The 13,291-nt window shown below is 44.5% G+C and overlaps 1 protein-coding gene across 6 annotated transcripts in view; it reads left to right on the forward strand.

Annotated features, from left to right (window-relative positions):
• RTN4 (reticulon 4) overlaps positions 1 to 13,291 on the forward strand; it is a 40,445-nt gene that overhangs the window by 17,293 nt on the left and 9,861 nt on the right. For 4 of the 6 annotated variants that reach the window (XM_036379438.2, XM_036379439.2, XM_036379440.2 and 1 more), the window contains one exon: positions 12,807 to 13,014. In XM_036379438.2, coding sequence (XP_036235331.1) covers positions 12,807 to 13,014 — 208 coding nt within the window. Of the gene's footprint in view, positions 1 to 5,954; positions 6,135 to 9,195; positions 9,593 to 12,806; positions 13,015 to 13,291 lie in introns of those variants that run through there. The other 2 variants (XM_036379444.2, XM_036379445.2) reach the window with 2 other exon arrangements.

Raw genomic sequence — 13,291 nt, forward strand, 5'->3', positions numbered from 1 at the left:
GCCTGCACTTGTACCTTTTTCATATTCTGATTGCTTTAGTACCTTTTTTCTGTTTATCAGGGATGGACTCAGCATCTCCAGGTTTTTCCTCCAGCTCTGCTGCTCATTGTCTGTGGATGCAGAAATAAGTGACTGCCCACTGCAGGCCCTTCCATGGCTGTCCCCAGGCTGGGCATGGGGTGGCCTCCCAACCTCTGAATCTGGGGTGCTGTGTGCACATGATTTGAAGAGGCATTTCTTCCTTTTCATTAACAGTTCAGACATCAGAGTGTAAAACTCAGGAAAATACCCCTGCTGCTCCTGTGTGTGCCTGGAATCTGGAAAAGAGTCTGTGAATCTCCAGCCTGTGGTTTAAACAAAGGGTGAACATGAGGAGCTTAGTATGCAGGTTATACTGAAAAAATGGTCATTAAGTTGAGTGTTCTGCAAACACTAAAATTGGTTTCTGTACAGCACAGGTATTAATTTCTGTTTATCTTTTCAGGTGGGCTTGCACTTCAGTATAGTTAATTTTTCTTACAGTAATGTGCAGTTATAGTATCAGGGAGTTGTAATCTTTTCTCTGAACTAACACCTCATGATTTCCCAGCTTTTTGTAGACTAGAGGAGTATTTTGTTTTTTGATATTGCAGCACTCTGCTGCTACTTAAGCTTTGACCAGAAGCAATCACACCAAAAAAAAACACCTACTGCAGAAAGCACAGTGCTCTAAATAGAAAAGCAGGAGATAGTTTGACTCAGCAGCAGTACTGTATTTATGCAGTAGCTGCAGCCTACAGTTCATAAAATAGGATTACAGAATACCCTGAGTTAGAAGGGAACAGCAGGTGCGTGTTGAAGTGAACATCCGTGTTGGTGCCATTGTTATAGGTTTGGGAAATAAGGTAAAGATGTATTTTTTTATATTTACCTTTGCCATTTCTCCTGTCTCACCTCCTCTATACGTACAGGTAAGGCAGAAAGGAGAGAGTTTTGCTTTTCCCTTGGCTTGGGATAAAACTTTATTGATAATCTGCATTGTTAAAACTCTTGGTGTGTTCTGTGAAGGCTCCTCAGGCCTCCAGCAGATAGACCTGTCTAGAGAGCAGCTGTATGTCTTGGACTTCATGTCAAGGGGTTAATGGCTTGGAGCTCAGACTACTTAAAAAAAAAAAAGCTAAAGCAAACCACTGCCCTTAATATAAGAGCTTTTGTGTTAGTTTTTTTAAAGGGAGACCTTTGGAAGGGTCTTTAATTGTTGCATAGGTGCAGCAGGCTGGGGGTGGCAGCCCCTCCCTGTGGCTCTGAGGTGACACAGCTGCTGCTCTCCCATCTGTGGGAAGCTGCCCCAGAAGCTGCACAGACCCAGCTGCCAGAGCAGAGAGGATTTGAGCAGTGCCATTGCTCTGCCATCCATGGCCCAGTGCAGGGACAGGGCCCAGCTCTGTGCTGGGAGCTGCAGCCTCTCACTGTTGTGTTCACTCTGGAGAGCAGCTGCACTTTGCATTTCTGACAGGCTATGTTGTTTGGGAAGAAATTTTTTTGCTTTACACCAGAGGAACACTTGCTTAAAGCTAAATGGATGAGAATACTGACTCAAAAATGGACCTTTTTTTTCTGGATTTTCCTCCACACTCTGTTGTGTTGCAAAATACAGGACTGGACTTCTGAGACAAGCCACAAACAACATCAGTTGTCTGCTTTAAATACCACACTGCTTAGGCACAATTTCATTGAAGAACTAACAAGGAGGGATTGTTCATCACAAGGCCAAGTGCATTTGTGCATGTGTTTGGCCTTCTGAGTCTACCTTTGTTCTTTGGGTTTTTTTTTTCCTGCCCATCACTGGAACTGAAATAGATTTCACTGTGTCTTAAGACTTGTGGAATTCAGCTGGTGTGATGGTGTGACTGATGCTTGTTAAAGCTTTAATCTGAGCTGCTTTACTGGTGCACTTAAATCCAAGGTTGTGGAATGCTTACTTAACAGTGCTGGTTTTTGGAAGCTAACCTAAATGCCAGTGTATTGTAACTTCCCACAGCCCCAGTAGGCTGTGGGGAGCTAACAGGGGTTCTAAAAAGGTTGCAGATACTTCTTTAACTTATCCAGTTCACTGAAGCAAATGTAAAGCTTTGAAAAGTATCCTGGGTAGAAGGAGGTTTGTTAAATGGTGCCTGGCACACCCTTGGGTAACCTGGACAGATTTAAGAAACACAAAAGCAAAAAATCCCAAACCCAGAACTGTATGTAAAACTGGAACAATTTTAAGGGCAAACAACCCCAGCAACACCAGCAATTTCTGCTGTCTTGAATACAGTGATTTTTTTTCCCCCCCCAAGTTTGTATTTCTCAGTAGCTGCTGTATTTGGCTTTGAGCAAACAGCCTCGCTTCTCTGTCCCCCTCCCTAGACTCAGACTGGCATTCCTGAGCTCCATCAGAGCACTGCCTGATAAGCTGGGAGCTCCGAGGGCAGGTCCTGGGGGTGCAGGTGCTGCTGCCCAGCTCCCCGCAGGAGGTGTGAGCACCAGGCATGGGGAGCCATGGATCAGGGCCAGCCTGTGGGACAGGGCTCTGATGCCATCTAGTGTTTGGCACCGCGGTGGGACCCCAGCGCCTGCCGGACAGGAAGGGATCCATCCAGGTTTGGAGAAATTCCCAACTCCTGAAATGAGTTTGAGAGGTGAAAGCTAAATATACACATTACCTATCCCAGCCCTTCTGTTGCACAGACTTTCTTCTCTCATACAGAGCATTATTAATCCTTCCCAAGCCCATGCTTTCCACAAATCTGGTTTTGATTGATGGGATGTGGAGGTTTTTGTATTATTGATATTATTGAATTATAGACTCAAAACTTCTGGCCACAACAAAGTTATGTACTAAAATGGAAATTGGCAGTTTAAATCCCTCAGTGTGTCCATGCTGAGTATTACAATAATATTTGGAATAATGTTGAGATCTTTACCCTCAAGACACTCAGTTTCCCAGAACACCCTTGTTTTATGGTGGGTTTGACCACGAGCTCTGTAGACATTCTCTTCAGATTAAATCTAACTGGTTGTTTGCTTTCATTACAGGCACTCAGAAATGCAGCTAATTAATTATATTTTACATTTCCTGGATTTTCTTGGGGGGGCAAATACAAAGGTGAAGCCCAGGTGGGAAATGTGCTTTGAGAGGGTGGTACTAATGCTGAATTTTTATTTTTTCTCCTACAATATGGGGGCAGAAACCAAATACTTCCTGTGATGCTGTAATAGAAACCAGGTCATTGCAGTTGTGTGAATCTTAAAGGACATTAGAAGTTCTGCCTGATACCAGCTGTACCCACTTGGGGGATTTCTGTCATTTTCTGTGTTTGTGGTGAGTTAAATGGCACCACTCAGCAGATAGATGTTTGGGTTTGTTTGTTGTTTTTCACTGGAGAAAAAATGCCTTGGAGCATCTCTGAGTTTCTTTCAGAAGCAGATTGGTAAAATTCCATTTAATTCACCATAAAATATCTTGATTTAATTTCATCTCGTTGTACTCTTAGATTCTTTGCTTGTTCAGGTCATCTTTTATGCTACCAGGTAAATAGTAATAAATGGAGAGTTCCAGAGGGAAGAGAATTTGCAGAGGAGGAGGAGGAGGAATGAGTGACCAAACCCAATGAGTGACATTTTTCTGAAGGAAGGACACAGAGCTGCTGTGTTTTTATTAGAGCTCTTGTGCCCCTGTTGAGAGGCAAAGGCTTGTGCCATGAGGCTGCTAAAAGAGCAAAGCCTGAGGAAGTTCCTTCAGAGTGGCACAATTAGGGAGAAAATGGAGCATTTGGGCCAAGTTGCCAACTCTGCCAGGTAGGCATCAGCACAGAGGGATCTGCAGGGCTCTTCTCAGTGCCCTGCTCAGGGTGTTCAATGTGTGAGTAGGGAGTGAGTAAAGCACTCACCCTGCCAGGCAGGGCTCCATGGAGCTGGGGTGTGCCATGACACGTGTCCAGAACTGATTGTGTCTGACTGCTCTGGGGGACCTGATAATGGCACCTCCTCTGTACTTGGTGCTCAAACGCGCTCTAGGGGCAGGGCTGCAGTATCCCTGCTGAAAACAGAGCTCCTCCTGAGGTTTGCCACTGCTGGTGCCCAGGTTATGTGTGCAGAGTAGGGGCCCCTCTTGCCTGAGATGGGAGATGGGCTCATTCTGGGTGTGTTTGCATGGAGGGGTGAGAATGAGCACCGAGTATGCAGAGAGGCAAGAGGAGGATCTGGAGGCCTGGGAGGCACTCCTGGGGGCAGTGAGGGACACTGGAGATGGGACAAACAGGACTGGTGGTGCAGCTGCTCTGCTGTGGCCACAACAAACTCTGGTCAGAGTTGCATAAATGCACTATTTTAAGTATAAGATATAAAGAATATAAACATGAAATGAAGAAGCTTTAATTTGGTATCTTTGGAAATTTGATAATTAATGGAAAGACCTTTGAAAGCACAATGTTTTTGGTAAGTTTAGTGACAGTGCAAATATGGAAGGGGACTCAGGTTTTGGTGGTTTCCAGTTCAGCTTGAAGACAGACACAGATTCTCAGACATATTTTGTACTTTTATTTTTTGTACAGTGCAACTTTTCACGTTTGCTTGTACTGTGATGTTTGAATCTACACTCTCTACTTCCCTCCTATTTTGGATTTGTTTGGATTTACCTGTTGAAAATGGGACTGAAATGCACATCCTTGTATAAGTTAAAAAGAGATGTAACTGGTCTTGCTGTCAAAGGAGGCCTTAAATTTATGTAGCAGTTGAAGTCAAAACCAGGGGTTTTGGGTCTCTTTGTAGTAATCTTTCTCAATGCAAGATTGTGCTACTAAAAAGTGAAACTGTCAATTTAAGGTCTGAATTGGGATCTCTAGCCCTCCTGGTCTACACTATTTTCATGAAAACGTGGGAATGCCCTTTACTAGTTCTTAAGAAAATGGTGTACTAGATTTTTAAGAGGCTTTGGAGCAGTCCTGGGAAGATTTTAGCTTCCTGTTGTTAGCTCTAGATTTTAAGAGGAAAATCCAAACTGGAAAAGAAATTGTGGGTTTTTTCAGCAGGGATGGAAACAAAATGACATCAGGATTGCCACAGCTCTTCTCTTTGACATTTGGAGTTGTAGTTCACGTTCCTCTCCTGTTTGTGCAACACTTCCCAAATGTTACTTTCTGTATGTTGGTACTGCAAACTGTCAGGTTCCTGTTTTTATTTAAATGAAGGGAACAGTTAATTGTCAGGTCTGCAGCTGCCAACAGAGAACGCTGATGTAAAATTAAAAAGGGGAAGGTGTTTGCTGGTAGGAATTAGGTAAAGGGCTGAGTAACTTTTCCTGCAGCCTTCCTTAAGAGGAATAAATGCGGCTGAGCAGCTCCTGGGGACTAAAGATACCAGCAAAAGGATTAATCGTGTACTTCATGAGCCTCTGCTTTTGTTCCAGGCACAGAAAGGGTCCTTTTCTATTTCCCTTCACGCTGTTTGTTGTGAAGGGAGAAGTGTTACAAAGACGTCTCTGTTAGTCCTCCAGCAGGCAGACGTTAGTTTACAGAAACCCGAGGGGAAGCCATACATCTGGGAGGTTTGTAAACGCCTTCGAACCTCTGTTTGAAAAGCAATCTATTTAAAGCTCGTCTGGTGACTACTTTTAGCCGGGCGGCGAAAAGCCGCTTAGCGCGGCCGGGCTCTGCAGCCCTCGCTGCCGTCCGTGCAGCGGGGCCGCCGTGCCGGGGGAGCCGCTCCCGCCGTGCCAGCGCTCCGTGCCGGGGGAGCCGCTCCCGCCGTGCCAGCGCTCCGTGCCGGGCGGAGCCGCTCCCGGGGCCGGGAGGAGCCGGTGCCGCCGTGCCGGGGGAGCCGGGAGGAGCCGCTCCCCCCGTGCCGCCGCTCCGTGCCGGGAGGAGCCGCTCCCCCCGTGCCGCCGCTCCGGGCGCAGCGGGGCCGTGCGGTGCCAGCACTGCGTCAGCTCCACACCCCGTCAGCTGACCCGCTCCTGCAGCACCAGTGCAGCACCACTGCGGAGCCCGGGGAAGCCCATGGTTCCCTCCCTGGGCTGCAGGGCACTTCTCCCGCAGCTCTCCCCTCTTGGAATGCATAATTGATAATCCCAGCTGGAGAGATGGACAGTCAGCCGAGCAGTTGGAAGGATAAGGGTATTTATTCTTTCACCTTCTTTGCTTATTTTATTCCTTTGAGATGCCGCGGGTCGTTTTCAGCAAATGGTGTCTGTAGCATGTATTTATTGATTGTGAAATGTAGCCGAAGGTGTGGAGTCTCTTTGTGCCACGTGCAGAATTAGAAAAGCTGCAGGCTAAAATGGGTAAAGAGGAGCAATGCAGAAGAATAAATACTTTATGTAGGTGAAACGGCTTGTGTGACACTGCAGATCTTTTCCAGTCCTACAGAGCATGTTAATGAAGGGCTTGTTTTGGTATGCACGGCACAAATACCAGCGTAGTCCTAGTTTAGTCCGTGCTCCTTGGAAATTTCGAGACTATTAATAATCTAACAATACTATCCATTAATTGTAAAACCCCACGTAATTTCAGGTCATGTTTTAATGTTTTTAAGAGGAGAAACTGCATGCAGACCACAGCAGGGTGGGGATATTGTCTCTAAAAATCTGTTTGAAATATACCCTTAATCCCATTTGCTTTGGATCTTCATAATTCTGTCAAATTCTAGGTAAAACTGTGTCTGATTTTTCAGAATTTACAGCCATAATATTAAATTGTTTTAGGTAAATAAGTAGCTGACCTTAAATTAGTGTGGTGCTGACCTTTGTTCCTGTAAGCACCAATGGGAGATCTCCAGTGTAAATCTCTGTGGATCATTACATTAGTGTTCAGTGTGTTAGAGTTTAAGCCTTATTTGAATAAGTAATCTTCATACTTTATCAAGAGGACAAGCTTTAAAAAAATTAATTATCTCTGGATACTTAAATATATTTTAAAGGGCCTTGTTGTGCTTGGTGCTTGTGACGTTTTCCTCTTTTTTTGGGAATTATTGCTCAAAATCTGGGGTTTTTTATGTTCTACTTGGACAAAATTGCCGTTGCTCTGAAATCCATAGAATGCTTTTCCAGAACCTAAATATATACCAAAAAAAGTCCTGAAGGACTTTTTTTGATCTCTTGCCTCTGCAAAATCAGGTTCTTAAGGTTTCATCTTTTATTAAAGAGCTGTAAAATATCAGGAGAAATATGATGCAGTGTTTAGTAATATATTGTTGTTGACATGTAAGTAATTTAAATGTTCAAGGCTTCATACGTCAGGCCTGAATTCGTGGAGATGGGAAGAAAGAAAGGAAAGGGAAAAAAAATAAGAGGGCTGAGGTCAGAAGGTTTTGGTAAAAATTGGAAGGCAAGTTCCCTTTTTATGTCTTCAGGCCTAATTTTCAGGTTTCTTTTACAACCAGCCTGGCAGGGGTGGTGCTGATCTGAAAGCACATTTCCAACCCTGGAATTTGAGGCCTTGAGAATAATGGAGTCTGTTTTGGTTTAAAACCCCTGAATTTCCCATCCTGAGCAGAGATCAGATCTAAAAGAAAATGGAAGCAGAAATGAAAGGTTTGGGGGAAGCAGAAGACCCTGGTTCTTCTCCTGTTGCAGCTGCTGTTGAAGCCTGGTTTAGAGGGGTTTTTTGTTTAGAACCAAGATGAAGATACTGTGTTTCACATTCTTCCTTTCTTAGGTCAGGCTCCAGTGGCATGGAAAATGATGGGTAAAGTTCAGGGACTGATTGCACTATTCATCCAGCCCCAAAATAAATATAGAAGCAAATATTGCAACATGCTTCTTTCCATGCTAAAAAATTACTAAAAAAAAATTTAAATCTAAAACCAGAGAAGAGCAAAAAGTACAATTTATAGTTGGACTTTGCAGCTGAAACACTACTTCCTAATGAGTATAATCTTAAATTTAGATTTGGCTAATGTGTTGTAGTTGAGGAACAAGCATAATGCAAGTGGTGCAACCTCTGGCATTGATTAATACCTGTGGTATTGATCATCTAGAGATAGATAGGAGGAAACGGGTCTACCCTGGGAGTAGCATGATTTTAATTTTTAATGCTCTTGAAGATAGGCCCATGGAGTAATTAGTACTAAAAGTAACATTTATTATTTAATTTTTAATGATTTCAAGGAATTGTCAGGTTTTAATGGCTGAATATTGATATGATAATATGGTGAACAGCACAGCTATACTTCCAGGTTATCCCAGTATTCTTTTCTAATTAATGAGCAGAAATCTATCTGAATTTTGGTTTAACTTAGTTAACTGATGCCAAAGATTGCATAGGCAACCTTTATCATGAATAATTGGGGCTTTGGAATGGTTTTCCCAGTTGGTACATTGTGCACACATGTACGAGTATCTGGTCAAATAGAAATGAAAGGAAAACGTTGCTTTGGCTCATTAGGTAGTATTTGGGATTTTTTTTTGGGAGTGTGGTAGTGTTTGCCTTGTTTCTAGCATGTACTTGTGAAATCTGTATCGCTTCTTTTGTGGGGTTGTGGTGCAGATGTGCCGAGCCTGAGCTGTGCGTGGTGCAGCCTTGTTCTGTGCCCTCTGGCACCCAGCTGGAGCCACCTGCCCATGGCTCTGCTGGATGTGCTGCTCCACGGGGATGCCTTTGCCTGGGACAGGGACAGCTCTGTTGGTGGCAGTCCCACGTGCTTGGCACCACTTGCAGTCCTGCTGTCACCACCCAGTTTCTCCAGCCAGGAGCTGGTGTTGTTCCTGGCTTGCAAGGAGACACTCAAGGACCAAACTGGCTTCTGACGCATCTGATGAGGGTAAATGGAGGCTGCGATTTTGTGGCCCAGTCTCTGCTCCTGTTAGGATGTTAACCAGGATTTTGAATAATAACCCTGGTGCAAGAAGCCTTGAAAATGTCAAAGCCCAGGCTCTGGTGGTGCTCGACACACCAACCACTGGATGGTTGATGGCTTCTCCTGGGGGTTGGGCAGTGTGGGGTCAGCACTCGGATTCTCTGCACAGAGATCAGGAGAAACCCTGAAGATCACATCCTGTGTGAATATGAAAGTGGAAAAGGCCTCTCTGAGCAATTTGTGGTTGTGGATTTTCTGCCCAGCAGCTTTTCCTGCTCGGTGACAGATGGGACATTCATTGTGCTGCAGCCGTGCTGAAAGCTGCCGCTTCTCAGCGCTGTGTCCCATTTCTCTATCGGCACAACGCTAGACTGAGCCACGAAAGGCTCTTCCCTGTGCCCCTCGCTGTTCCTAGGAGAACAGAAAGGATCCGTGCCTACCTCTCACGTCACAGAAAGGTTCCAGTGGCACAACGCCTGTAAATGGCCCAGTGTTTTTTTCTCCCCTCCCCTTCGACACAGGCAGCCTTTCTTTGGCGCTGAAGCGCGGGGTCTGTGGGGCTGTAAATGCCGGCTAGGGGGGACTTGTTGGTTGTCCATTGTGCAGCCGCATTGCGAGGGCTCCGGCGCAGGCGGCCGTGGGCGGCTCTGCGATGGCAGCGGGCGGAGGTTGCGTAGCTCCGACCTCCGAGCGCCCTCGCAGGAAGTGGAAAGCGCCGGGAGCGGAGCCGTGCCAGGGCTGGGTGCTCGCAGCACGCTCAAGATGGATGCCAAAACGGGTTAGTTCCTTTTTCCTGCTTTTCTGTGCTACACCTGAGCTCGGCTCGCTCGTAGGTCTCGCTTTTAATTGCTCTTTCTTAAAAAAATAAAAACCGAACAAAAACCCCCCCAAAAATCAAGATAAGGTTGCTTGGTTCAGGGGTTTTTATAAAGAGGTTTATCAGGTTGAATATATCAGACCGCTTGTTTTTGTCGTTAAAACCCGATATGACTTGCTCAGTTTTAAGTTAAATATCTGAAAGGAAAAGGCTTTAAAAAATGCAGCGCCAAAGCTATCGCAGCACTTGCTTTAAAAGCAAAATGTAACTGGATGAGTTGTGCATGTAAGGCACGGATGGTACAAGACTATTTTTAGACGTGCCAAGTGACAGTTCGTGCTTACCAAATGTAGGCAGCTGTTCTTGTTTTAGAATAGGCCTGCAAGACGTGCATTAATATTATTTATTTTATTATACTTCATATTGTGTAAAACGCAGCTCAGGACTGTTTCCATAAGGAAAGATGTTGCAGGGCTGTTGCTGAAAATGGGTTTGAGTTTTTTGTGTTTCTGGTTTTATTTTTGATCTGCTGTGAATATCTTGCGTGTAAGTTAAAACCAGAAAGCTGCTTCTAGTAATGCTTTTAATCTTTTCCTTTCAAAATAAATGCAAATAACTTGTTTCTGATCAATTAGAGAATACAGATGAGTGGCTTCATCTGCTTTCCTGGACTGCAGAATTACAAAGCCGTTTTTCAGTGACTTAAACACCGAATTTCCTTTGAGGAATTTATGATGATACCAGATCCGTATGTCATTAAACCGCTCGTTTGGTCCTTCTCCAAAAGGAGTGGAGATGAAATGAGGAAAAATGTTTTATGAGCAGCTTAACTGGTCCGGGAGCTCCTGGCGTGGGGATTTTTCTTATTGATTACTGAGAACAAAAGACTTGATGGTCGCTAAAGGCCGTTTGGCTTTTGCTGTGTGCTTTAATTCCAGCAATGCACCTTTGTTTCTGGCATTCTGGAACTGTCACACAGATGAATTGCTCTTTTTACATTCCTTATAGCTGGAATAATGCATTAATGCATGGAATTAGTGATTTCCTATGAAGAAGCCACAGCTTTAAAGCTGTGCAGAGAGGAGGGAGCAGCTCTTTTACAGAGGTAAAGCTGTCTGCAGGCAGAGGAGCAGGGCTCATACTGAATGTGTCACCTGATACAGGGGCAGCACCAATTTCGAGTGCATGGATGCTCAAATTGCAGCATTTAAAAATAAACACAGTTTTAATACTTGCAGCAAATGCTCAAAAAAAAAGAGGGCTGTTTTTATTTCTTTTAAAGATTCCTTACATGATTTAAGAGCACAAAATCCACTGTTTTTGGCCAGACTGGTTGTGAAGATCTCACCCAGGTGTTGAGGCTCCTTGCAGCTCAGTTTAGGTTTGCAGGTTTACAAGGATTCTTTGGTCAGTCACACCATTTTGTTGATGTTTAATGCAAGGTGTGCAGAGACAATAATCGATTCTTTTGTGTCTGGAAGCAAAGGAAAAAACCGAAACAAAAAGTTAAATTTTGGGATTGCAACCCACACAACAGCAGATCTACGATGACTTGATTTTATTTGTTTGATTTTTACAAATATTCATGGAAGGTTGTGTTGCTTGGAGCCTGGGCTGCAGTGGCAGGAGGAGTTTGGATTGGAGGCGCTGGGAGAGCAGGAGCGTTGCCTCGGGGCAGTGCTGCTCTATCTCTGCCCCCATATGTTTGTGCAGTCACATGGTGGCAGCGCCAGGCCCTGCTCTGCCTGGCTCCTGCCTGCTGGGATGGCTTTGGCACAGCACAGGCAGCCAGGCTGGAAGAAAGGAGTGGGATGGATGGTGCTGGAAGGGTGAGGCTGTTCTTTCCACAGCGCTTCTGGTCTGTGATAAACTGAAGGTGTTGGTGCAGCTGGAACCTGGCTCTGTCTGTGGGGCTGCAGGAAACTTCTGCTGAAATGTGAATTAAATATTGAGGTTAGATACTTTGCATTAGGGTGAGTTTAAGTTTCTGACCGTGGTTTTCATTTTCCTGCTATGCTGTATAGTTTCCATGTTGGAATAACTGGGAAGAACTTCAGCTCTTCTGAAAGTGTGGGAAAACACACCCCAGCCCCAGGGGCTTTGGCACATTGTACCTACAAAAGGGTTACACAGACTTTGCCCTACACAGACTACCAGGTGTTGGATGTTGGAGCATGACTGTGTTTTCATCCTGCAAGAAATACTAGACAAATTCTACTTTTAAAAATGTTTTTACAGTCATCCAAATAATCTGTTCCAAGCTGTGATTAACTGCTTTACAGTTAATTTTGGTGACGTTTAGGATGAGGCAGGATTACTAAATGTGCAGTGCAATAGTAATAGGTTTCTGTAATTCATCTTGAACTCTGTCTCTACTAGGTTATTGCTGTTAACAGACAGATCTGCAGTGGGTGTGTTTGTGTTAAGCCATCACCTATCCCTTGTGCAAGGGTGTACTTTGCTCTGAACAGTGATGCTAAAAATGGCACAATATTGTGTTCTCTAATGAGGGTCACTTAAGGAAAACTAAACTTGGTTTGCAAATGAAGTCTTCTGCATTGGAGCACAGCAGATTTAGCCTGGATTGACGTTTCAGGGAGAGTATTCCCTCTTGATGGCTCAGTCTGTCACCCATAATCAACATTATAAACTCCCATGGGAATGCTTCCATCAAAAGAAAACAAAATGAACTGTTAATGAGTCTTTGAGCAGTGCCTTTGCCTCTACCAGGCTTGGAAAGCTATAATGGTTTTGAGATCTGTTGGTGTCTTGTTATCTGTCCTCAGAGGGAATTGGAATCAATCTCTTCAGGGAGTGACCTCCACAAAATGCCCGACAATGAGAGGAAATGAAGCACAAACTGTGGTTCTGGTGCAGAACACAGCACAGGAGCTGAAGAGATGAATTCTGACATTGCTTAAGGGCAGCATTGTTTTAAAATTTAAGCAATTGCATCTGGGTAATCCTAATAGCAGTAATCCCAATAATCTGAGGTCCAGAGCTGACCAGTACTAAATAACCTATTTCTAGTTGTGGTTTCAGCTCTGGTTTGACAGGGGTTTGCAAGCTCCACTCTTGGTGACTCTCAGCAGTCGAGTGAATAATGAAAAATTACTGCCTTGATATGAATGCCAAAGATGTCTTGTTCTAATTTCTTACCTCTTTTCCATTGTAGTTGTTGACCTCCTTTACTGGCGAGACATCAAGAAGACCGGGGTGGTGTTTGGAGCCAGCCTGTTCCTGCTGCTCTCATTAACAGTGTTCAGCATCGTCAGCGTCACAGCCTACATCGCCCTGGCCCTGCTCTCTGTCACCATCAGCTTTAGGATATACAAGGGAGTCATCCAGGCAATCCAGAAGTCTGATGAGGGCCACCCCTTCAGGTGAGATTTTTCTTTTCATTAATCAGAATTGTGTTGTTTTGGAGAGCAGCAGTGCTGGTACTGCCAGAAGCAGTGGGTGACACATGCTGTTAAGATGTTGCATAATAACGAAAATAGACTCTGCACTGAAATATGTGTTCCCCACTTTCAGATTTTCTCAGGAGTCATACAGTAAATTCAGAAAAGGGACTGAGGGCTTGGTACAAGGGATGGAAAAATCAGAATAAATGTAGCAGGGTCTAAAGCATGACAAAAGGGTACTTTAATCTTTTTGAAA

The sequence above is a fragment of the Molothrus ater genome, chromosome 3 (assembly GCF_012460135.2).
Source record: "Molothrus ater isolate BHLD 08-10-18 breed brown headed cowbird chromosome 3, BPBGC_Mater_1.1, whole genome shotgun sequence".
In the NCBI taxonomy this organism is placed as follows: domain Eukaryota; kingdom Metazoa; phylum Chordata; class Aves; order Passeriformes; family Icteridae; genus Molothrus; species Molothrus ater.